The 23,445-nt window shown below is 48.7% G+C and overlaps 1 protein-coding gene across 1 annotated transcript in view; it reads left to right on the top strand.

Moving 5' to 3' along the window:
* The window catches only part of LOC102057796 (fibrillin-2), a 109,747-nt gene that overhangs the window by 38,903 nt on the left and 47,399 nt on the right, over nucleotides 1-23,445 (top strand). The window contains exons 7-9 of the mRNA XM_027801398.2: nucleotides 8,232-8,429; nucleotides 9,773-9,898; nucleotides 20,767-20,892. Of these exons, the coding sequence (XP_027657199.2) occupies nucleotides 8,232-8,429; nucleotides 9,773-9,898; nucleotides 20,767-20,892 (450 nt within the window). The remainder of the gene's footprint in view (nucleotides 1-8,231; nucleotides 8,430-9,772; nucleotides 9,899-20,766; nucleotides 20,893-23,445) is intronic.

Here is a 23,445-nt window from a genome sequence, read left to right on the forward strand (position 1 = left end):
CTTGGTCCACAGCTGCTCAGGGCCCTTGGGCAGCGCTGGGGACGGGCACCCAGCTCACGTGGTGCAGCAGCTCCAGCTCATCCGGCTGAGCAGGGTCCGCAGACCCCGTTCGTGGCAGGGACTTGGAACGCCTCCCACTGAACGCAAAGGCCAAGCCTGCTGAGAGTGTGCTGGGGTAAGAAGGTGCTAAGGAGGGTGTAATCTTTCCATTTCCATTCATTCAGTCTGAGAGGAATCTCATAACGTGCTATTTGTGTCTGCTGGGTCATTCCTGTTGCTTCCTTCTTCAAGAGACTTTGGCTATGGATAAGCCTCTTCCAAAGAACACCTTGCTCTGCCTGGCACAACCATTGCGTTACCGCGTTTGAAGTACAGAACCTTTGCCGAATGCAGCGACGGAGAGATGAAGGCGACTGCAGGTCCTGCACAGTGACGTTACTACAGTCAGGCAAGACCTGTAAAACCAACCCCATTGTTTGGAAGCCCTTGCTCAGTAGCATCCTTGCCATCACTGCCTCCCAGCTCGTTGTCCCAGAGGGAAGGCAGGCAAAGTCACCAAACCCTCTGGCCGAAAATGCTGCCTGCCTGGCCGGCACAGATTTCTCCTTCCCATACTCAGTCCAATAAGGAGGAAACCCCCAAATTCAGCCACAGCTCAGCCCAGCCCAGCTGCCGTTTTTTCCCCTGGGATCCAGGAGCATGCCCACAGCCGTGATCCCACCAAAGCCACCGGAGGTGCAAGGTGTGCGTGGGGGAGACCCCAGAGCTATCAAAAGCCTGTGCCCCCCCAGCACCGCTGCACTAACTGAGCAGGCAGTGAGGCAATGGCTCGCAGCGTTCCGACCCCGTGGCCTTTTCCAGGCTGGAGGACGCAGCCTGGCAGTGCCACCCCCGGCTCCAGCCCTCCCAGACATTTCTCCAGCCGCTGGCGCTACCGGCCCCATGTGTGTGTTTTGTGCCTCAGATGCTGCTGCAGCGCAGAGCCCTTGCAGGAGGGTGGTGCGTGGAGCTCTAGCTCAGGTTTCATCAGGCTAAGGCTTCGACAGGAAACTGTAAAAATAGGACAGGAAAACTTAAAAAAAGTTCTCCCTTTACTATTTCCTTTGAATATGTTTTTTCAGCACTTGGAATGTCTGGCCTTATAAACTGCCCTAGCCAGCTTTTTCTTTTCTGCAAAAGTCCAAACAGTTAAACATCAGGAATGTGGCTGTGCCTGTACGAGGTAAGGAAATGACTAGGTGGAGAAAGTATTCCATGAGAAAGGAGCCCTTTTCGGAGACCCTTGCTGCTGTTCTCCCTGCATCCCCCCGCCCCCCAAGGCTGTCACGTATGGACGCAGCCCGAGAGGCTTAGCAGATGCTGAGCTGCGCTGTGTGCCGAGACTGGCGAGCCGGGCTGTACAATCTCTGCGTTCACCTTCAGGGCCACAGAAATAATCACAGGATTTTTGGTTAGCTCCTTTCAGCTGGTTGTTTGGCTGGTGGCTTTCGGATGCTGTTCCCTGTGCCCTTTGCCATCCGTCCGCCTCCTCTCTCTGCGCAGGGTATGAATCACTCCACTAAGCATTTAATTTGTAAGTTATCGGCTCTCCCAGCAGGTCCCAGAAGACACGGCCAGCGTCTCCGTGGGCTCTCTGGGGAACACCCCTGTCACAAGCAGCCACAGTTTGTGTGGGAATCTTTTTGGGTAGACGTTTGCAGAGGGATCTGCCAGATCAGTGCCTGGCCTGGGTTGCATCGGCTTTCACTGGCTCCCAGAGCCATTTGTCTTGCTCCAAACCCCCCCTGAAGGTTAGAGACAGAAAGAATTGCAAGGCTGTGCTCTCGTGGCCAGGGGGACCAAGCCTCCTGCTGATGGAAATAATTCATCGAAAACAGAAAAATAGGTGTCGGGTTTGATATCTGGTCGTGCTCTCCCATACTCGGTGGCTGGAGCTTTCAGAGCATGGCGTGGAAGCCTGCCAGAGCCTGGGGCATGTGTTGCAGTGACCTCATCCCAGAGAGGTCCGGAGCTCCCCGGGGATTACTTACAGGCAACGTTTGTCCTTACTGCTTTAAGAAAAAGCCTTCAGTGCAAGCATTGTTTATTATGAGAAGGAATTTGATTTTTAGCAAAGAAAAAGCTCTTCCTCACGGCGCAATTTATTTATTTTGTAAAGAAGGAATTCGCCCAGCCCGTGGTCTGTCTCATGAGGGGATTCCAGCCAAACGGTGCCCGAGAAATGGCAGGCAGGATGGGATGAGAGCACGGAGCGAGAGCTCTTCACTCTCTTCACCGTCCTTCAGACCGCACCCTGCAGATCTGCTCGCAGGCTGGGGTCAGGCATAGCCGAGTTTCTAGGACTGCGTTTTAAACAGCAAGGAAAGCAGCGCAGTCATTCCTGCCTTTGCATCTTTACCCTGGGATCTGAATTCCCACTGCCAGCATTAATTTACTCCGTGACACCCTGCGGGGCAGATGGATATTCTAGAAGTGGAGGAAGCTATCCTTTTTCTTCCAAAAATATTCAGACAAAAAAAAAGAGAACCAAAAAATGGTTCTCTTCCAAAGTTCTTTGTCAAAAACTACCCCTTTTCCCAAAGGGACAGTGAGAACCAGTTAAAAGGGAGTAAAATATTAATTTTAAATGCAGGATTTTTTTTTCCCCTCCCAGCAAAGTAATAATTTAAATTGGATATGAAATAAAGTTGTAAATATTTCAGGTTCAGATACTGTTTCAATTCAGGTGTTAAAAAACATTTGAAAAATGTCCTTGTTTATGGAAGTGTTCAGCTTGAGGTCTCCTTCAAAGAAATTTGTCTTGCTGAAATTCACATTTCCATGCAAAAGAATGGCATTGAGTTATGCCGTATGTCCCAGGGAAACATTCCCTACAAAAGATTTCCATTGTTTTCCTTTAGCACTGAGGAAACTGAGCAATAGAAAAGGTGCCTTCCAACTGTTGTACATAAACGTTTGATAGCCTCAGAGTGGTAATTTTAAATAGTCTGAAACTGATTATACTTTTTTAATGAGTCCAAGCTGCATTTCTGGTATAAATTATAGCCATGGCTGGCAAAGAGTAGTGCATCATTCTTTATTACTTCTCGTAGGAGGTGAGACAGGTTCTGGCAAGGTGAACTTGGGTTAAGTAGGGTAGGCAAAGCCAGGGCAGCATCCCTGGTCAGCATCCCTGGTCAGCATCTCTGGTCAGCATCCCTGGTCAGCATCCTTGGTCAGCATCCCTGGTCAGCACAGTACCCAAAGTGCTGGAAATGGGGAAACAACAAGATTTGGTGTGTGAGCTCGGCTGGAGCAGAAGTGCTTGAACGCACTTCGATGTCCCACCCCTTCCAGCAGGGCTCCACACAGCACGTGGGTGAAGGCAGATGTCCACAGCAACTGTGAAGCCTTCCTCCACTTACGCCCTAGACACACTAATTAGGAAAGTCAAAAATGTCCACGGGGATGTTTTCAGGAAGCTGCTTGCAAGTGGAATAGTGTGGCTCAGTGTAAGAGCATGTGTAATGGCATGGATCCCACCCATTAACTCCCCAAGGGTTTGCGGCTTGGAATTGTCAGGAATTCATTAGCTATAGGGGTGCCTAATGATCTCCATGACAACCAGCCAAACATGGAAACTGGAAATGAGGTCTATTCCTGTTATGCTTCCTCTTCTGAGCACATCTGGGGGCTGTGTTGGCTGCAGGATTGCGTAGATAAGACTCACTGTAGCCCCAACCTCTCTCTGCAGCATCAGCGAAGGTCCCTGGTTCAGCCTAGGTGGTGCTTCAAAGGCATCGGTGGGGGAGGCAAGGGCTGCAAAACAAAGAGCATAGCGAGGAGTCGGATTTCTCGTGGTTAATGCAAACACGTTGACGCTTCACCTCTGATTCCACCGTGCCTTTTGCAATTTGAGCGCCCGCTCTACTTGCTGGCTGCTCAAGACAAGTAGGCATGAATAGTAACCTAATCCATGGCGACAAGAAATCACCGAGCTGAGCACAGTCTACTGAGAAATTAGTAGGGCAAGGAAGAAAAATGAGAGGTGGGAATGGATGAGGCTGGTGGTAGCACTGGGAGGGAAGCTGGTGGCTGTCCTATGCTGTGTGTTTACTGTTTGCAAGGCTGTTGGGAGAGGTGAAGTCAGGCAGTGAGCCGGCACGATGCTTTTGCAGCGCTAAGTGATGGGTAAAGGCCCAGATATGGCCCCGCTGTGCTGAAAGTCTCTTCTGTAGAGGGGAAAAGATACTGACTGATTCCCAAAATAAAGCCTGATCCAGTATTTCTTGCAATCTCTTTAATGAGAACTTTACCTGCAGGTGGAAAAGTGGAACTCACCTGTATCCGTCCACTGGACACTTACTTTAAGTCTGAGTGAGCTGGGAAGAGGGACCAGGAGGGAATCTCAGCTTCCAGCAAGGAAGCCGCCTCATCCCTGTTTTCCTAAGAAACGTACCAGCAAAGACCAGAATTCTGCAGGACAACTACCTGTGACAGGGCTCCTGGAAGATGGAATCCCATACCTAGGCTGTAGAAGGGCTTTAGACATCTCCTAAGCATGCATATTTCCTTAATAAAATTTGATTGGTGCCTCATTAAAAATTTAATAATTTGACCATTAAAATTAGCAACAGATGGGAGCTGGAATGCAGCCAGGCTTTCTGGACTCCAGACTGCAATTTCCTTGGCTTCATTCCCTCCAGAGAAGTAATCTACATATGAAAATCTATTTTTGTCAATTATTTGTTTAAAAGGGGGTGTTCTCCTTACAATTGCGCTTTCATTATCCGTCATGGGGAATTCTTGCTGCAGCGCATCCAGCCTCAGTGAGATGACATGGGAGGTGCAAGTCTCTCCCGTTCCTCTCTCTGCCGTACTGCCCTGCATCGATTTTGGGTTATACGTTTGTGTGACCCGACTTTCTCTGTCAGAGCCCTTTGAAGGTACCCACCACAATGACATCAGCCACGTGTCCTCCTTCTTTTGACAAGGACAGGGGAAAAGCAAGCCCTCTTTATGAGATGTTTCTGCATTGTCCTAGGGTTAACAAGGTTTCAGAAGAGCTCATGAAATGTATTGGGTTGCACCCTAAGCACACAGAGCACTGCCACGCTCCAGCGGAGCTATATCCTGCCCGACCGCGGGTATCTCTCAGAGGCTCCAGCTGCAGTGATGCTGAACAAAAACCAACACCAAACTGCCTGGGAGGGTGGGTTACAGAGTGGAACAAGGGCGGGTTGAGGGCCCCTGGCTGAGGTGAGTTTGTGCCTCAAGGCTCTGGCAGTGTCCATAAGCTGACGGCCGGGAAACAGTATAGGAACGGGGCGATCCTATGCGATCCTCCTCTGTAAGACTTTATTGGGCACCAGGCGCCTGTAGCTCACAACCTTGGACAATTTACAGCATCCTCTCTTAGAAGAATTCCCCTTAATCTATACGTTGTCTGAAGAAGCATTTCCTCGATTGATTTTAAGCCACTTTATCTGCCTGGGACACCCCCTGATGCTGGCTCTGCAAGTGAGCAGCCTGGTCCTCCTCCAGCCCAGGCAGGATTTTGCACCCTGCTATCAGGTCTTCCTCCAGGTGTTTCTTTTTCAGACTGAGGATTGCAAACCAGTGCAGCTGTGCCTTGTATATAAACCCTTCCACAGCTCTCTGCTCTTTCCCCTACTCTACCAGCTGCTCTCTGGGCTGGGGGCTGGGACTGCAAGCAGCTTTTGGGATGGAAACAAGCCGTGAGTTCAGGGATGATACTCGCTGTTCCGTTCTTTATTCCTCTCCTAATACTTCAGCCTAGTCTGTTAGCTTTTTTGTCTTGAGTTGATTGTTCCATTGAAATAGGACCATGAAACAATTTAATTTATAGTTCTTTGGGTACGATAGTTGAGAAGGTTTAAATTGTGTGCTGGTGTGGTTATAAAGCATTCTCCTTAAGGCCCAAAATTTGAGCAAGAACCTTTCAGCTTCATTAAAAAAAAAAGACGACAGATGAGATAACAACTCAAACTTTGTTGGTTTCTTTTCTAGGAATAAAGTAGAACAAACTAAAGCATTAAACTTGGCATGGTAGGAGACATTAATGAGGACCATGTGCTTTGGTCTCTTGTTAAAATTTGGGTCAAAAAAAAATATTATTTGGTAACACACCATTGCAAACATAGCACATATTTCTGTTCTGATTTCTAAACAAAGGCATTTTTATGAGATCATGTCACTTTTAAACCAATGTAACTTCAAAATAATTCCCCTTTTTTCCCCCCCATCAAATTTTTCTTGCTCTTTGCCTCTCAGTGACAGCCACAGACCAAATTTCTTTTGACTCTTTTATAAACATTAGTTTTTAAGTATGACTGTGCTCCCAGCTGCTCAAGAAATAACAATCAGAAGGAGAGTTAAGCTAGAAATAAGCAATTATTTTGCTAGTTGATTCTTTCCCAGAGGTAGAGGAGGGTTTCTTGTGTGGTTTCCCTGTAGCCCTGGGAGCCTCATGCAGCTTTTGCTTAGCGCAAGGTGCAGGGCTGAGGAAGGCACGTCGGCACAGGCGCCGTCAGCCCAGAGCCTGCAGCAATCACCAGCATTTCCAAACAATCTTACAGCCCAGGATGAAGATGCTGTCACGGCTCCACGCCAGCGTAGCTCTTGCCGGTGTGGCTGTCGTGCAAACGTACCCTACGGTCGAAAGCTTTCTGCATCAAACTGCCTGTTTAACGGCTTTGCTTTTTATTCATTGCACGTGTGTGTCCGGATTTAAATAGAAGGGAGTGATTGCAAAGCTCATGTGTGGAAAGACGTGTATCTGAGAGCTCGCAGGCCAAGAAACAGAGCTTTACTTTCCTGAGTGTCTATGTTCTACTAAGACATTTCTGGAAATGGAGCCATCAATCTTTAAATGGGGGTGCCAGTGCTGCCCATGGCTCATGATTTAGGTATAGCCACCCTCCAGACAAGTTTTTTTGTTGCTTCACCTGCAAATCTAAATGTTTTGCTGCACAGACAGCTGTGGGCTAATCTGGGTACTGGTGCAGGGATGTGGGTTCACAGTCAAGTACTAATTACTGGCACTCCAACATTAAAATTCCCTAAGCAACTTTGCAAATCTTAGCCCAGAGTAGTTGAAATAACAGCTATTTGACCAACACCTAACTTCCTTAGGCAGTTAATGTGGAATTTTCTGGTCTGACAATAATATGGTTAAAGGTCCTTTCTCCAGCCACAGATCAAACGCTTGCGTGCAATCATTTATTCCCAGTAGAAGGAAAAAACCCTCTTGTTGAAGAATTTTGTTTCCTGATGAATGCCTGCTGTGCTAATATCCCTAATCGAGGGTCATGAGAGCCCAGACAGTGGCAAAACCGCATTCCTTAGTGTAAACAAGTCCTTCAAAATCTCTTTGGTTTTAAGGGATAGGAGGATCCTTGGTGGGAATAGGAAACAGGCTGGTTGTTTCGGCAGCATCTGGGTTTTAAAATTGTTAAAACCACCAGGGGACCTTTAAGAGTTAAACCAAAGAAATTAATCACCATGACGGGTGTTGCTGCAGGAGGCTGCCTTTGCAGAGACTGTCAGAGCACACGTGGAAATCCCTTTGCAGAATTTGTGGTAGACATCATGGGGAAAGGTTTGGGAATTGTCTCCTGGAATGTTTTGTGGGTGAGCTCTAGGGCTCTTTACTCTGCAAACCAAGTCCAAGTGATGTGACATCTCTGCCATCCTCTGCGTTCGCGTTGTATGGGCTGCCAGGCCCTAAGGCGGTCCGTGAGAGCTGCTTGTACCAGTCATCTCCGTACACGTCTTTGCCCCTCGCTGAGATGAAGTTTGATTGCTTTGCTGACCCCAGCAGTTCCACAGAGCAGGGGAACCTGCAGCCCTGAAATCGCCTCTTTGCCTGACTTTGTCCCCCCCCTGACTCGGGGGACTCCAGCACTTCAAGGGAGTAACTCAAGACATAGAATAAGTATAGTTCATGGGAGATGCCTGAGGGAGATCAGGAAGAGCTGGCCCGAAGAAGCTCTAGGTGATCACGTGAAACATACAGGAAAAAGATGGTCACTACCTCCAGCACTGGTCTCCAGCTGGGTCTTAAATTTTTGTTCTGTTCATCATTACAGATATTTTTTTTCCCCAGAACTTGTTGACTTTTGCACCAGAATGGCTGCGCTGGTAGGAAGGGGGATGGGTGCTCTGTGTTAGACAGAAAGCCTTGTGTCTGTGTCTTCATCTAACCTGTGGGTGTTGTTCTTCTCCCTCAGACTATCGCACTGGTCCTTGCTTTAGCCAAGTAAACAACCAGATGTGCCAGGGCCAACTCAGTGGGATCGTCTGCACCAAGACCATGTGTTGTGCCACCATCGGACGGGCCTGGGGTCACCCATGTGAGATGTGCCCGGCCCAACCTCACCCCTGCCGCCGAGGTTTCATTCCCAACATTCGTACCGGAGCCTGCCAAGGTAAATGCCATGAACATCCATCCTGATGCACACTGAAGGGGTGGGTGATGAATGCATGCCAGGAGCCCCAACACAGAGAAGGGTTCTGCGTGTAAACTTTTCTAAATCCATCGTTGTATGTCACAGATCTTCACCATGGATCTTGGGTCTCCCATGGGTTCATCTAAGATTGTCTTAGCTCAGAGATTCTGGCCAGGTTGTGGTTCTTGGGTGACATCCTCTATCCCACAAGATGTAGGGAATGAGGCTAGTGTTTCTCCAGGTTTAAAACTAAGTTACAGCCTCCTACGTACCCTCACTCTGTGCTGCTGTTGTTAGAGCTTCTGTCCCTGCACTGGAATATGATCAACGCATGTATCAAGTGGCTGGTGCTCTGTAAATGGTGCTATTGGTTCGAAACGGAAGCCATGACTCCTTCAAGATCATACAGGCGATTACAATATACATAAATCACATGCTTAGAGGTTGTGTTTGGTGTCTAGGACACCCAGGCAAAAACAGCAGGTGGTCCACTGGGCTTCCGTCAGCAGATCCCATGGGCAGCTCCTTCCTGGAAGGAAGAGCTGCCCCTGCTGCTCCCTGGCGATGGGTGCAGGGTGCTCCATCAGCATTGTGGATTCCTTCTGCCTCTGCAACTGATTTCAGCCTTTACCTGCCACAACCAAAAGCCAAAATTACGGCCCGCGCCCCACATTGGCCAGTGTCTGTAGGATAAAATTGGGAAGGCTGAGGAGGAGACCCCTCTTGCTGTCTCTTGTGATTTGTGTTTTATGGCCCCGATCTCTTCAGGAGAGCTCGGTTAATACATTTGTTAGTCACTGTTACCGCAAGCAGAACTGGAGTATGAATAATATCTGCAGCAGATGAGCATGCTGGTTCTGGCAGCAGCACTGAGGCCGTCCTGAGGTGCTCTGGGAAGCACAGTGTCCCTGCACCGATGAGACCATGGCTGCAGGATGAACCTTGCAGGGATGGGACTGAAGAGCGAAACCTTACGTCCTGTGGGCTCCCCTCTGCCCTGCCACAGGTGTTGCTCTGTGCAGGAGGGCATCTCACCACCCCCAGCCCAGCCCCCAGCCTGGAGCAAACCACGAGGGGTAGACATGTTGATGTTTGCTTTGGAAAACATTCCTTTTGTCTCCCTCTTGCTTGTGTAGATAAGCCAGCAACACATTTCTGTCCATCTTCTGTCCTTCACCTTGTCGCTAATGTAATCTGATGGGCAACTGGAATTACTTGGAGCGAAGCTGCCGCTTTCTTGTAGCATTCCCACCATGGTGGGACTGAACGTTCACCCGCTGCGATGGCTGCACGTTCCAACACCTTTGCTCTCCTTCCTGCAGATGTCGATGAATGTCAGGCCATTCCCGGCCTCTGTCAAGGTGGGAACTGCATCAACACGGTGGGGTCTTACGAGTGCAAATGCCCTGCGGGACACAAGCAGAGTGAGACCAGCCACAGGTGTGAAGGTAAGACTGGAGGCTTCTGTGGGGCTTCTCCGAGAGTCTCAGCTCTGGGTTCCCAGATATCCTCTGAGCACAAGGGCATTTGAAAACTTGAGACCCTCTCTGCTCACAGGGCACCTGCAAGGCTGGCAAAGTAGAGATGTGCGAGAGCTCCTCTGCCAGCCTTGGTCGTAGCTTCCAAATAGCAGGGGAGTACAGCAAGCACCAAGGCGTGTTAGAAAATGTATTCCTGCAAAATGATTTCTGATGTGTTTATCTGCTACCCGGAGTCCAAGGCAAGGAAATGAGGAATAGAGCTTGCCTGATCTTCTGATCTTCTCTTAAACTAGAGAGTTGTCTGGTTATTTTTTTCATGCAGATGATGTCTGAGAGATGTTTTAATGGCAACACAGTCTCATTGAACAGAAGGGACCTCTGGAGGGCTTAAAATCTCTGCTTCGATCAGGACTGGCTTGAAAGCTGTATCACGTTGCTCAGTCTGATCCAGTTTTGAAAACTCAAAGCCTTTTCTTTTCAGGCTTTTGTCCCAGGGTTGCACCACTGTCATGGTGAGGAACGTTCTCCTTATATCCGCTTGACATTTATCTTTTTGCAGCTTGCAACTTGTTGCCTCTAGGTCAATAGAGTAACTGGAAGGAAGGCAAGGAGGTGGAGTCTGACTAGCTGGGATGGTGATGGAATAAGACAACCAGAAATAACATCATAGCTCTCGGTGCACTGCGGAAGATCCGATTCCATGAGATGATAGGGTATGGAGCAAATAAATGCAGTGTCACTTCATGGACTTTTGTCAGTTTGGAAAAATATCACTGTTGGACAGAACCTGAACCTTGTCCTTGAGCACAAAGTGAGCACAAATGAAAATCTGGTATTAAAGACATGAAATGCCGGTCGGCATCACACCTGTGAGCATCCCTCCTTTGAGCCAGTGGCCTGGTGCTGTCCCTTCCCCCCCGGCGAAGCCTGCCTGCTGTGCCTGGTTTTCCTGTCTTTCTGGTTGCTTTGTAGGATGCATCTTGTTCATCTTCAACCGAGTTGTAAATGAGCGACCTTTTCAGCCTTGGCACCTCTCTTGGAAATTACGCGGTGCTTCAGAGGCATGGTTTGTGCTTACAGCTAGGGATGCTCTAAAACATTTCTGCCTCAGCAGCAGCTTGCAGCTGAGCAGTGGGGAGCGCAGCTGCATCTTCACAGCCTGGGGAGTGCCGTCAGCTTCCAAACTCCAGAGAAGTTTCCAACCTGGTGGAAGGGAACTCTGCAGAAATTACTCTTTGCCTCTTCTTCAGCACAGAATTTGGAATCATTTAAGTATTAATTGCTTTCTAGAAATGCTTCCGTGGAGGACCCAGATGCTTTGCCCAGGTGTGCAGGTGCAACTGTGCCCTGAACGTGTGGGCAAGCTGATCTGCAGGGTCAGCAGCCAAACCCCCGTGTCTGGAGGTGGGGCTGCAGGAGACGGAAGGGCTGAGTCGCAGCAGGGTCTGGTGAGGTGGTGCCGAGGCTGTGCCATTTGCAAGGCGAATGCTCTCCAGGTGCTTAGCAGAGCTGCTTGGAAATGGCCAAATACCTGATCCTCAGACCAGAGGACTAGTTTCGTTTGGGGTGTGAAAATATAACAATGGTAAAACGAGTTGTGGTAGTTAAGGCAGAACTCTGCCTGCTTCTGGAAGCCCCTGGAACTGCTCTTTGCCCTTGGATTCAGCGTGAGTCGGTGTTTTGTATTGCTCAGTTAAATTCAGGACTCGCATAGGCAGCGAGGCAATGCCTTGCTCCATGCCATAAGGCACATGCCTCTGTAGTAAGTGTGGAGCACAGGCAGGGTGAGGTGCAATTAGTAAGTTAAATGTTCCCACTGCCACCAGTCTGAGCCCTCTTCATGTGAGTCTGGCTCCAGTTCCTTCAGGTCCAGTCTCAGCATCTCCTTTATCACTGCTGGCGTGTCTGCGAGGTGTGCACACCTCTGAGGAGGGACACGCTCTTCCCAGGCGTTTTGCAGCAGTTCTTGTGGGCCAGATGCGTACCTTGCCAGGCAGGCTGCACCTCTCCGAAGTAAAGGAATAAACATTTGTTGTGTTTTCCAAACATCTGGCAAATGAAAAGGAAAACAGCATTAAACTTTTCCTGCCTTGGTTGTTAAAGCTCTTTCCCACATACCCTAATGAAAGCCTGCTGGCCCGTGTTTGTCGTTTTAGGGATAAAATGTGTTCGTTGTGCGTGTGACTGCGTCTCACCTAGCTGGGCTTCAGGAACTCCCACTTCCCTTTCATTCCTTTCCAAGGCTCTGTTGTAACCAAGGCAAGGCATGATGAATGCACTAAAATCCAGACATTTAACCTGGAATTTGTGTCCAGGTGGCAAAATTACACAGAGAGGGCACTTAAAGCAGCCAGCATCGCAGCAACATGCCCCTGTGGCACCGTGGGTCTGACAGCTTACGTTGTCTCCTGGGGTTTCTCCCAGAGTGAGTCCTCAGGGAAGGGATAGCTGCTTCCAGGTGACTGTTTCCATACCCCCACCTTCCTGCAATCCAGACGTTTTCCATGCTGGGCTGGTTCCCGTAGTTGCTGTGTCAGTGTGTGCTTTGTGACCTGGGTTCAGCCCTTCAGAAAAACTTTTCCAAAGTGAGACACCAGTTACGGAGGCTAATCCTTCAGTGGGGAAGGGACGTTCTTTTATGTTGAGAAGACATCTGTGTCCATGAATCTTCCTTGGCAGGACGCCACAAAACTTTCTAAAAATTTAACAGAAGGGTTTCTTGCAGTGCTTTGGCATCCAAGGACTTGGAACCAGTAGAATCCTAAACAGCCCTTTCACGTGCATCTCGGGTGAAGAACCAGTTCCTCAAAAACAGCGATGTCCCGTGCAATTTGGCTGGAAAATGGGTGAAGGCTGGAGCTAGAGCCATGGGCCCAACCTCAGGACACAAAAAATTGTTCTTGCCTTGGTCTGCCTCACCCGTGCTGGCTGGGGACCAGGCAAAGCACATATGCAATCAGTTTAGCTGGAATCTCCTACATACCAAGATTAAAAACAATCCATTGTCTGAATCTGTCATCCAGATGCGAGGGGCCTCCGTGTGGGTCCCCACTTCCCAGAACGCCTGCAAAAGCAGCGTGATGTGGCCATAAACGGCTTCCTTTCACTCTCCTTCCTGGATGGCCATAAAAAGAGACATCTCCAGCATCTACGGTGTCTGTTCCATCGCTTAGCTTACCTCAATTGCTAAGGAGACCACCAAAAGAGGATGCTTTCCTTTGGTATTACATGTACTGACCTGGGGGTCCCTCTGTGAGTGGCATAAACATGAGGGATGCTCTAAGCGGGCAGGGTTTGGGGTTGGTTTTGGGGGCTCGTTTCCCAGCCGTGACTGCCCAGCGTGTCCCTGCAAGGCAGGCAGGGGGTGAAGAGGACGCCTTTGGGTTAGCACTGCTCCCCCAGGACGCGTACCCCATGTGAGTCCCTCAGACGATGGGAATAGGGGAATAGAGAGGCAGCATCTTGCGCGGGGCTCACCTGGTGCTGCCACTTTGTGTGAACAGCGGAGGATCTGCGCCCCGGCTGTTTGCTGCGTGCTTTGGTAGTCGGGGGGGAACGGTTTGGTCCAGCTGGTAGAGCCCCGAATTCCCGATGTGCTGAGATAGCCTGTACTGCCGAAGGAGCTGCATCAGTCCAAGTGACCTCCTCACTGAGCCAAGGGTTTTAATCAAAATAACGACCACAAGCTTAAGAGGATATTTTCCTTCTCCAGGTGTGCTCCAAGCCTAAAATCTCAAAGCTGCAGGAGTTCCCTTGCTGAGTCTGTTTATAGCTGGTGAAAGGAGTGACTTCTCAGCTTGCTCTGAGACCGTCTTGCTTTAGGAAGAGGAGACGGTTTCTTGTTTTCAGATTCCTTAACCAAGCCTAGCATCCAGGAAATATTAAAACTAGATTAAATGTCTATGTAAAATTCTTCCCTCATTCCCAGGAGCTTGTACTTTCTGCTTAGAAGATTCCTCCTGGGGAGTGAAGTCAGCAGATGGGATTGCGTTTGAGCCAAAGGTCAGAGCCCATGTCACTGTGTCTGCTGATTAATGATGTCTCCCTCATTAACGCAGCAGCATGTACCACTAATCTTCTTTGGGCTGTTTATTGGTGGGAATAGGCAGGAGCAGAGATAGTGTTGCTGGTTTCCCATAGTGATACTTATCTCTTAACACAAACGGCACCTGGAATTAAGGCTCCGTTTATCAGCCCCTGAATCCCTGAAGAATAAAGATGCTTTTCTTATGCAAGATCTTCTATGCTGATAACAGAGGCCAGCTCAGCCCCTTATCTCCCAAGCATGCAAGGGGGCTGCAGCTGGAGGCACTGGATGAATTTGGTCAGCCCCAGCTGGAAAAAGATGTCCTTTTTCTATCTGTGAAAACGTGCACACGGCATCCAGTTTGGATTTGAACCTAAATATCCTCCAAGTTCAGGATTGCTCAGCCCCAGAGTTATTTCTGCAGCTCATCTCTATGAATGTGACACTTTCAAATAGTGGCTTATTTTATGCTTTTGTTCATTGTATTCTGAGGGAGCTGGAGGGATCAAGAGTTCCTTGAGCTTGGGGCTGTGCAACATATAATGAGAAATTTCTGGCACGGAGAGTTGCCTGCTCACTTTCTGAAAGATATAAGCAGTCTGTGAATCGTGGGGGGGTGTTGGGCTGAGGGTGGAGAAGGGGAAAGCTGCTCCCTTAACCAGCACTGGAGACCAGGCCAGCTTCACCAGTGCCGGAGGACTGTGTTTATATTGTGTTTGTATGAAAATATGAGCAAGGAGGGCAGATGTTGCCAGCCGAGGGCTAAACTGACAGAGGCGGTGCTTGGCTTGCGGGGAAGCTGGGAAAGAGCCGGAGCTGCCGAGGTCTGCAGGGGAGCGAGAAGTGTGCGGGCAGCAGGAGAGGGGCACTTACATCCAGCTGACTTCTTAGCGCTGCTGGAAGGAAGGAATTGTTGAGGAGGGTGCAAGAAAGCGCTCCTGGCACTGATGGTGCAAAATGGAGGAAAGAAACATTGGAGCTGAAATCAGACGCATCCTCCCGATACAAAGACCTTTATCAATAAATCGTAGGGAAGTGGGGGTTGTTACATGGAGTGACATTTTTCTAAATTACGCTGGAAGCAACCGTAAAAATTACACTTAAGGGAACAATTCCACGGCATGTAGTCAAGGGTGGAATCGCTGACTGAATAAAGCTTTTCCTTCCATAACTTTAGTGGTTCTCTGCCAATAATTTAACTTATTTTCTCAATAGCCCTTCCTCTCCTGTATAACAAAATGCTAAGCCAGCTCCGTTATCAGTGAAGTATGTAATGCCAGTACCTCACCCAGGATGCTTTCCAATGCCCCAAAAGGAATAAGTGTCTCGCATCCAAAATTGTTCCAGGATGATAACATACAAGATACAAAAAAGTACATGGAGAAACACCAGGCAAGGGAGTGGAAGGCGCCGCATGCTTTGTGCAGCAAGCTCTGTTCAAATCCACCAGTGCAGGTCCTTTTTGTCTGTCTTCAGCATCTCCAGGAAACAGGTTCTGCCAAGGGAGTAAAACAATTCCTTTAATTACAAATCTTGCCTCTTCTGACTTGCTGCTTTCTCTTTAGTGTTTGTAGAGTGACATGTTAGATGCTACTTCTGTCCCTACAGGCTAGTCTTCTGTCACCGCCACGCAAAATTTCCGCTTTTCTAATGAAGACAAGGGTTTATTTTTTACTCTGTTGAATCTCATTCATGTTTCTGAACTGGAGTGAGCTTTCCTGCATTTTCCATGAGCAGAGTGGGTAGGCTGCCCCACTTTCCTCACCAATGGAACATGATAGCCTTTTTATTAGCATGTTTTCAATTTTCTTACAAAATGTCTACAGAAGAGCTCATTGTTTGGATCCATTAAAAGCTCATTCCCATGGATTTGGTGTGGTTTGGGGGGTTCCATTACGCTCCTCTGTGGTTTCTTTGTGCTTTCTGGAAGGGAAGGTCTGAGAGTCCCGTGTGCTGCACGAGAGAGGGCTGATGAGGCATGACCTCTGCTACGTGACACGGAGATGTTTTCTCCATCAAGTCCTGGTTTTTTACCAGATGGAAAGGTTGGGGTTTCGACATGTCTGTGGGCACCCGTGTTGGATGGGCTTTGCAGACTGCAGCTCTTTCTGAAGCTCTGTAGCCTTTGGCTTCCAGCATTTTCAGCCTTAACGACCAGGCCAACTCCAACCCAGCGAGCTGGAGACCAGATCCAAAATCAACGTTTGCGCTGAATTCTGCCATTGTCTGAAGCGCGGAGCACGCAGAATATTGCTTTAATTTTTAACAGAGAGTTGGAAAAGTCGTCAAGTAGCCAGGTTGGAGTTGGAAGCGTTCCCTACCCCGAGCTGGCAGCTGGGTGTTAATGAGAGGTGTACATATCCGTCCTGCTGCGTCGGGCTCTCCGTGGGCTTCGGCTCTGAATGAATCAAAACTAGGAGATGCTTTACAATGAGAAAATAAAGGAGGCAAATGTGTGTGTGAGGGGGGAGAACTGAAACAACAAAGCCCTGAGCTCAGTTTCTCAAAGTACAGGATGTACGAGCCGTCTAGAGAAACTGGCGGTTTTTCTGCTTCTTGGGTTGCTAACACTGCTCCCATCTGAGCTGGGGTTTTCAAGAGGGGAAAAAAAAAAAAAGTTGCAGTTTGATTTAACCTTTTGAATTAACTCCGTTTTTCTTTAAGAATGGAATGCAGTGGCTCCCCCCTCAAACACATAGGCTTTTTCTTGGATGACTGAGCTACGTCCCAAGTATTGATCTAACAAGATGCCTGCCAGTCAGCTGGCCTCCAGACCTCTGGTGCAGCAGGCTTCAGGAGAGCCTTGCAGAAGTTTTAAGCTGTTCTTTCTAATCGCACATCCAGCTTTTGCTTCATAAAGCTCTTTCCTTCCAGTGTTCTGCAAATTGTAACCAAACACAGGCCTGTAATTAAATGACGGGGCAGGCTGTAGTGATAAAATCTCTTTGGCTGCAGGGGCCCAGGTGGGGGAAGTGTTTTCTGTGGATTTGCATTGCTGCCCATCCAGGTTTCAAGTCCTGCTGGTCTGCTGGGGGGGCTCTGAGCATCAAAGAGCTGAAGGAGTGCTGCAAGGACAGAGGCGACGTCTCTGCTGCTTGCAAAAGGCGGCCGCAGTCTTTGGCTAGCTGAAAGCATGATTTTAGAGTTCCTAAGATGCCAAACAGGAATGCATCTTCCCCTCTTGGTACATGAGCATATAACCTGCCCTGTGCACTTGGGCTTGATTTTGTGCACCTTGACGTCCAGGTTTCACTTGGTTCCTCAGGACTCAGAGCTGCAGCCGAAGTAAAACAGAAGATAATTGTGTTTGTAACAGGTTGTGTGAGGGAGGAGGGGAAGCTGAAGATTATTTCTTTGACCACATGAAGCCCCCGTGGGGGGTCTCTGTCCATACCATATGCCTCACTCAAAAGGCAGGTCAGCTCATCTTAAACACAGGCACTGCCCATGTCCATCGCGGAGCTGAGTGGGGTGGGTTTCACCGTGTCTCGCTTTGCAGGGAAAAATCATCACCATTAGGGCACAACTGCTCTGTGTAGACCTTTCCGTTCAGATGTGATCAATTACTGCCTGGATGAGATTGTTTCTTTCTGCTGCACACAGATGGCATCTTGAAAAAGCTCCGGTGGCGATGCCTGCTCGGTACCCATCGAACACAGCCAGCCGCACCGGAACACGTACCGCCGGCCAGATCATTCCTGCACTTTTCCTCTAAAGGTCTGACAGTGCAGACCCTATTATACTTCTTTTCCCTCAGAGCAAGGTGGGGGCTTTTGGGTGATGTGAATTAACTGGCGTCATCCGACATCCATGGCTGTCCAAAGGCTGGTGTAGTGGAGTCACAGTGCCTGGGAGAAGGCTCCTGGCAGCCTCTCTAATTTGGGAGAGAAAGATGAAGTCTCTGAGGATGTTTCTGGAGGAGTGAGGACGACGCTTAGTCCTTGAGAATCACCTCTGTGCAGCCAGAATTGATGCCCCCTTGCCCTCCCTTGGATTTGTGCCTATGCTACGGATCCTCTTGCAGATGTTAGGTGAGCTGAATCCATCCCAAGCCTGGGGGGAGCTAGCCCTATCCCTGAGTACACAGGCTAAATATTATTTACCATTGGTATAAATCTGTCTGCTTCATCCCAGCCTGAATTTATGTCTCAGCTTCAGTTTTCATCTTCTCTTTTTGAGACTTCAGAGCACCGTGCTCTCCACATCATCTTTGTGTGTCTCTTTCCTACGATCCCATCCCACCCTCACAGGTTCTTGGATAAATATAATGGAGTGCTGCTAGTCTTGTAATGTCAGGCAGGATTTCCCAGCCTTGAGCCATCCCCCTAGGCTCTGAACCCTCTTCTGAGAGCTGGCACCACGCAGAACCGCGGCATCCAGGAACGATCCCAGCGAAGAGGTAACATCACCAACCTGCCCCTGCTCGGCGTGTCTCCAGGGCTGCACTAGCATCGCTAGCCACTGCATGGCACTGTGAGATTGCAGTCAGAAAATTTCCTTCCTAACTCAATTTTTTCTGTTTCATGCTGGGCGGGACACAGCTCACCACCCCTTTGGGTAGCCCACACCCATTTCCAACAGAAATGTCTTGCCCATTTCTCAGAACTGTCACTGTGGCTCATATCCATCACCACAGCCAGGCTCCTCTGGCTCCCAACACACGTTTCTTCTGGTCCCTCCCTTGCCCTGGTGGGGTGGGTTCAGGTAGCTCTTTCCCATGTGTGTGTGCTGCCTTCATCACTGAAGTCTGCTAGAGGAGCGCTTCCAAAGGCATCCTCCATCCCCACTCCCAGATGAGAGGTTTTTGCTGTTCTCCCTTTTTTTCTGCAGATTAGGCTTTGCCCTGCAGCAACTCTAACCTCCACACATGCTAATGCCATCAGGCTGTGCAGTCTGTTTTGCTGTTCACATCAGAAAAATCCCCTCGAAGGAGCAGACTTTGACCAGTTCCTTTTCATTACTTTCCTGCCAGCCTCAGGCAGCATCTGAATTGCATATAAAAATCCCCTTATCCATTCACAACAGCATGATAGATTTAAAATGCAATAAATGAAGTTGCTTAGCAGAAATAACGTATTTTGCCAATTGCCAAGACACTTTTCTCCCCCCCACCAAAAAAAAACCACTATTGGGCAAATATTCCTTCTGTCTTTTACCACCACCTGGACCATAACCACCAACCACCTGCTTTGGGTGGATTCATTACAGGTCGGATCTAATTCCATCTCGGCTTCTGAAACATATTTCAGTTAGCACAGAAAAAAATCTACAGCCCTGCTCCCGTCAAGTCCTTAGAGTCAAGTGCCCCACAAGCATGGCTCTGCTCTGTGTACATTTAACTGTATTGACATTTTGGTCAAAATTTGTTGAAAACAGATTGCCCTTTTCAAAATAGCTGATGTGCCACTCTGTTCCCTTTGATTTTCCAAATTTCAGGTCCCAAGTGATAGCTGCAACAAAAAGTTATAGGCTGTCTCTCTCTGTGTCATCTGTGTAGGTACTTGTTGATTTTTCTGCTCAGTTTTCTCAAGGTTTTAATACAAATGGCCTGGAAAGTTTGGAGAACACTGCAGTTCTCAAGCAAAGCCTGTGTCTCATCTTTCCAACTCAGTTCTTCCAGTGTGGATTAAAATTAACTCTGAGCAAGTATATATATTTCATATATATATTTCAAATATAGATGCTCTGTTTCAGGATCCAGACCCAGGCATCCAGAACCTTGGCCGTGGAGCTTGTGGGGAGGGTCTGCCATGTCTCCACCCTGGCCAGATGCTTGCAGAGCACATCGTACGTTCAAACATCAGAAGCTCCATGGCTGGGGTGATGGATTCTGAATTTTGGTACTTTTAAAACCTTTCTGCAATTATTACTGTATGTCTGGGCACTGGGGCTGCCTGGTCCCTCTGGTGTCTGAGTCCAGCTGTTGTGCCTTGACAAAATCTTGTTGCAATGTCCTTATTTTCCGTGCTCTTTAATCCAGAGGGATGTACCTCACTGGTATGTCATGCTGTCACACGCATGGCAGTGGGCTGCTGGAGGAACAGGCTGCTGCTGCAGCGGTGTGTGGCAGGGCTTGCTGACATGGGTGGTGTTTCTTTGATTGCTGTGCATAATTAGGTGTGATCTCTCCAGGCACTCTGTGTATATCTCTATCTAATCTTCCCTGTGATAAGTAGTTCAAACTATGGCATGCTTATGGCATTGATATGCAAAGAATTTCACACTAAAACGGGATTGCTGATTGAGGAGCTGAACAACAGAATGGTATGTCCAGACCCTTCTAGCCTAACCGATGGTATAGATGCATTTTCATGTGGATTTAAATGCCTGAACATATGTAAAATTGAACTAAATTCCTCCTGTAGGGAGAAATTCGGTGAGTAGTGCATAAGCCCAGCGCTGTTTGAAAACACAACGTTGTCTCTGGTGTTGCACCTCTGCTTTCCTCCAAGTCACACGGAGGGCCCTGCTGGCCAGCCAGGCAGGCACCTGCACAGACGTGTTTCTGTCCTGAAGCTCCCTTTGTACTCCAGGGAGCAGGATGGTTTACATCACCCACAGACCTACAGTGTCGGCAGAGATCAGCCTGCGGGCTCCATGAAGCTCTCGGCATCACCTTCGGTATCACCTTCCGGGGGACTCGTGTTTGCCTGACCCGCTGCAAGGTGGCCACTTACAGTCTCAACCCATAACACCAGCTCCCATCCCCTATGATCCCAGCTCTGGTCCTGGATCCATGCTGCGGATAGGAAAGGAGGTGGTTTGCAGGGAAAAATAAAATAATGGCTGTTGGTTTGTTCTTTTCTAGATGTGGATGAGTGCGGCGCAATCTCTGGTGTGTGTGATGGCGGTGAGTGCACCAACACAGCAGGCAGCTACGTCTGCACGTGTCCACGTGGGTTCATGACCAGCCCTGATGGATCACGCTGCATTGGTAAGATGCTAAATCGATCTCAGGAGCACAGATACAGGGAGAGACCACACTTTGAAATCCAGACCTGGTGATTTGCAAAGTGCTATCTGGTGAGCACTAGATTTGCCCATCAAAGGGCACATTTTTTCCTGCAATAGCTGGAAAATGTTTTTTTCCATGTGCTGTCCTTGCAATGCTGTGGGTGACGTGGTCTGTCCTGGTCACAGGTTTTGATGCTGCTGCAAACCGGGACTTTCTCCATCTCCACAGCTTGGACTGCACTGTCTCAGGGCTCAAAGTATTTGGGTTGCTGAGGGCACTGGGGTGGAAGGTGTCCAGCTGGGATAGTGGTCTGTCTGAGGAAGGGTCCTTGTGCTCCTACACACAGAACCTCAGCTGCTGCCCCTTTTCTTCTGTAGTAGATAGCAGCTGGGGAGAGACACCCGTGCTCCCCCGACAATTGAACTGCAGAGCCAGCACGTGGTGGTGGCGGCTGTACATCCAAGGAAAGCTTGCAAACCTTCCTGGAGCAGAGGGACCCTGTGAGGGGAACATCAGGCTTGCAAACCTTCCTGGAGTAGAGGGACCCAGTGAGGGGCAACACCCCACAACTGTGCATTCATCCGCTTGCTTTGCAGAAGTGAAGGGGGAAAAGGTTTACTCCAAGTGTTTGTATAACCAGTGCAAATAGATGGTGACTTTTATCATCTCCTCCTCCTTCCTGCTTAGACCACAGGTCATGGCTCGTAAATCCCTGCAGCCCCAAGCTAATAATCAGTAGGGCTGTGGAGTGGATTGGCTTCATCTCACGGAGCTCAGCCTTTCGGGAGTGAGCTGCGTTGTGCCGAGCCGCTTGCCCGGACCCCTCTGTACCCGGTGGGGAGAAAGAGGTGCGTCCCCAGCACAGCCCCGTCTGAACCTGCAGGTTTACAAGGCTGCCACGTAAGCTCCCGCATATCACCCTGTGGCCCACCTTCCTCCCACAGCACCTGAGTTCTGGCAACAAAATGACTCCCAGGCTCGTGTGGAAATCACAGTCCTGCAGTTCCTGCCCTGCCGACGGCGTGAAGGGCTTGGTGGGGTGCCGTGCGCCCCTCCACCGGCTCTGACGTACCTGCTCGCCCCTGGGTTTGGCTCAGGGTGCCTGTATTGCAAAGCTTCCCCCCAGCCGGAGCCCAGGCAAGCTCTCCCCAGACTGACTAGCTGTCCTGCCTCCGGACTAGAGAGCCTGGAGTGAATCCTGCATGTTTAACACATCAAAATTCCTTTCCAAGCCTTGTAAATATTTGATGGTCCATTTCTCTTTGTAACAGACAAGAGTTTCTATGATAAATAGATCAGCTCTCTGTTTACTCGCTCTCAGCAGGGGCACTTACTTCAGTCAAAATGAATCCCAGGGTTTGCCTCGCTGTTCAGAAAGTTCATTCCCCTTTCAAAAGGCAAGGATGCAAGGTTTTGTACAGAGGAACTGTCACAGCGAAGGCAAAGACCACTGTTAGTGCCACGGAAAATGTCAGGTACAGCTTTCTGTTGAAAGTCTGGGAAATTAATACAGAAGAAAAAATAATTTCCAAATTATTTTATATCCACAGAACCTGGAGTAAAAATTAATCATGTTCTACTTCCAGAAAGAAAATGTTGTAAAGTATAACATACCAGTCACCTTGTTTGGGAATCTGATAGATTTTAATGGGAATTAAATTCTTTTCCTCCCTGTTTCCCAGACCCTGCCATAAGCCCAGATGAGTCATATGGACATTTCCCCACTTTCCTTGAAACCAAGCGCTTCAAGAAATGAAAACTAAATAAAACTAGAAAGCCCAGATTTAAAAATAGTCCAAAGCTTAGTTAGCTGCAGTGGACTATGACTGCATCTGAACTCAATACATCATGCTCCAGCCATTTCCCTGAGCTAATATATGCTGCTAGTGTGCTGTCACATTTTGGGACAGACAATATTTTTTCTGGCAAGAGGCACAGTTACCGTTGGGGTCTTGTTGCCCCAGGATCCATATTTTGCAAACTCTGCTTCTATCGTTTGAGGGGGGTTTAGTGCTCATTTGGAGAGTTTATGGTAGTTTAAGCCCACGATTTACATCCTATGAAATAAATCAAATAGACAGTTTGTAAAATTGAAAATTAATAAATAATGTGGCCACCCTTGGAGCACAAACAGCATCAGGAGAGAGCCGAAGAGATTGTCACGCTGCCACCTCACAGATATTTAGACTGGAAGTGACCGCAGTGTCTCATATATCATGGGGCACCAGCACTGGCTGTGTGGTGACTTTTATGGTGGCAGCCTTGATATATTCCCATCCCTTTCCCCTCCCTTTTTAGTAAGGTAAACACCTTTTTATTGCATTTGAATAATCTCCTGTAGTTTTTGCAGCTGAAACAGCAAGACACTGAGCTTGAGCTGATCCCAATTCTCATTAGCTGCTTTCACTGCCTTCCTCAGTAAAATGCAAACAGCAGCGGAGCTGGAGAAAGTCTGTCATAGTTTGAAATGAACATTTATTGAATGATTCAACCACCTGTGCTTGACACAAAGAATCCAGTTCCACACATGTT

The sequence above is a fragment of the Falco cherrug genome, chromosome 4 (assembly GCF_023634085.1).
Source record: "Falco cherrug isolate bFalChe1 chromosome 4, bFalChe1.pri, whole genome shotgun sequence".
NCBI lineage: Eukaryota > Metazoa > Chordata > Aves > Falconiformes > Falconidae > Falco > Falco cherrug.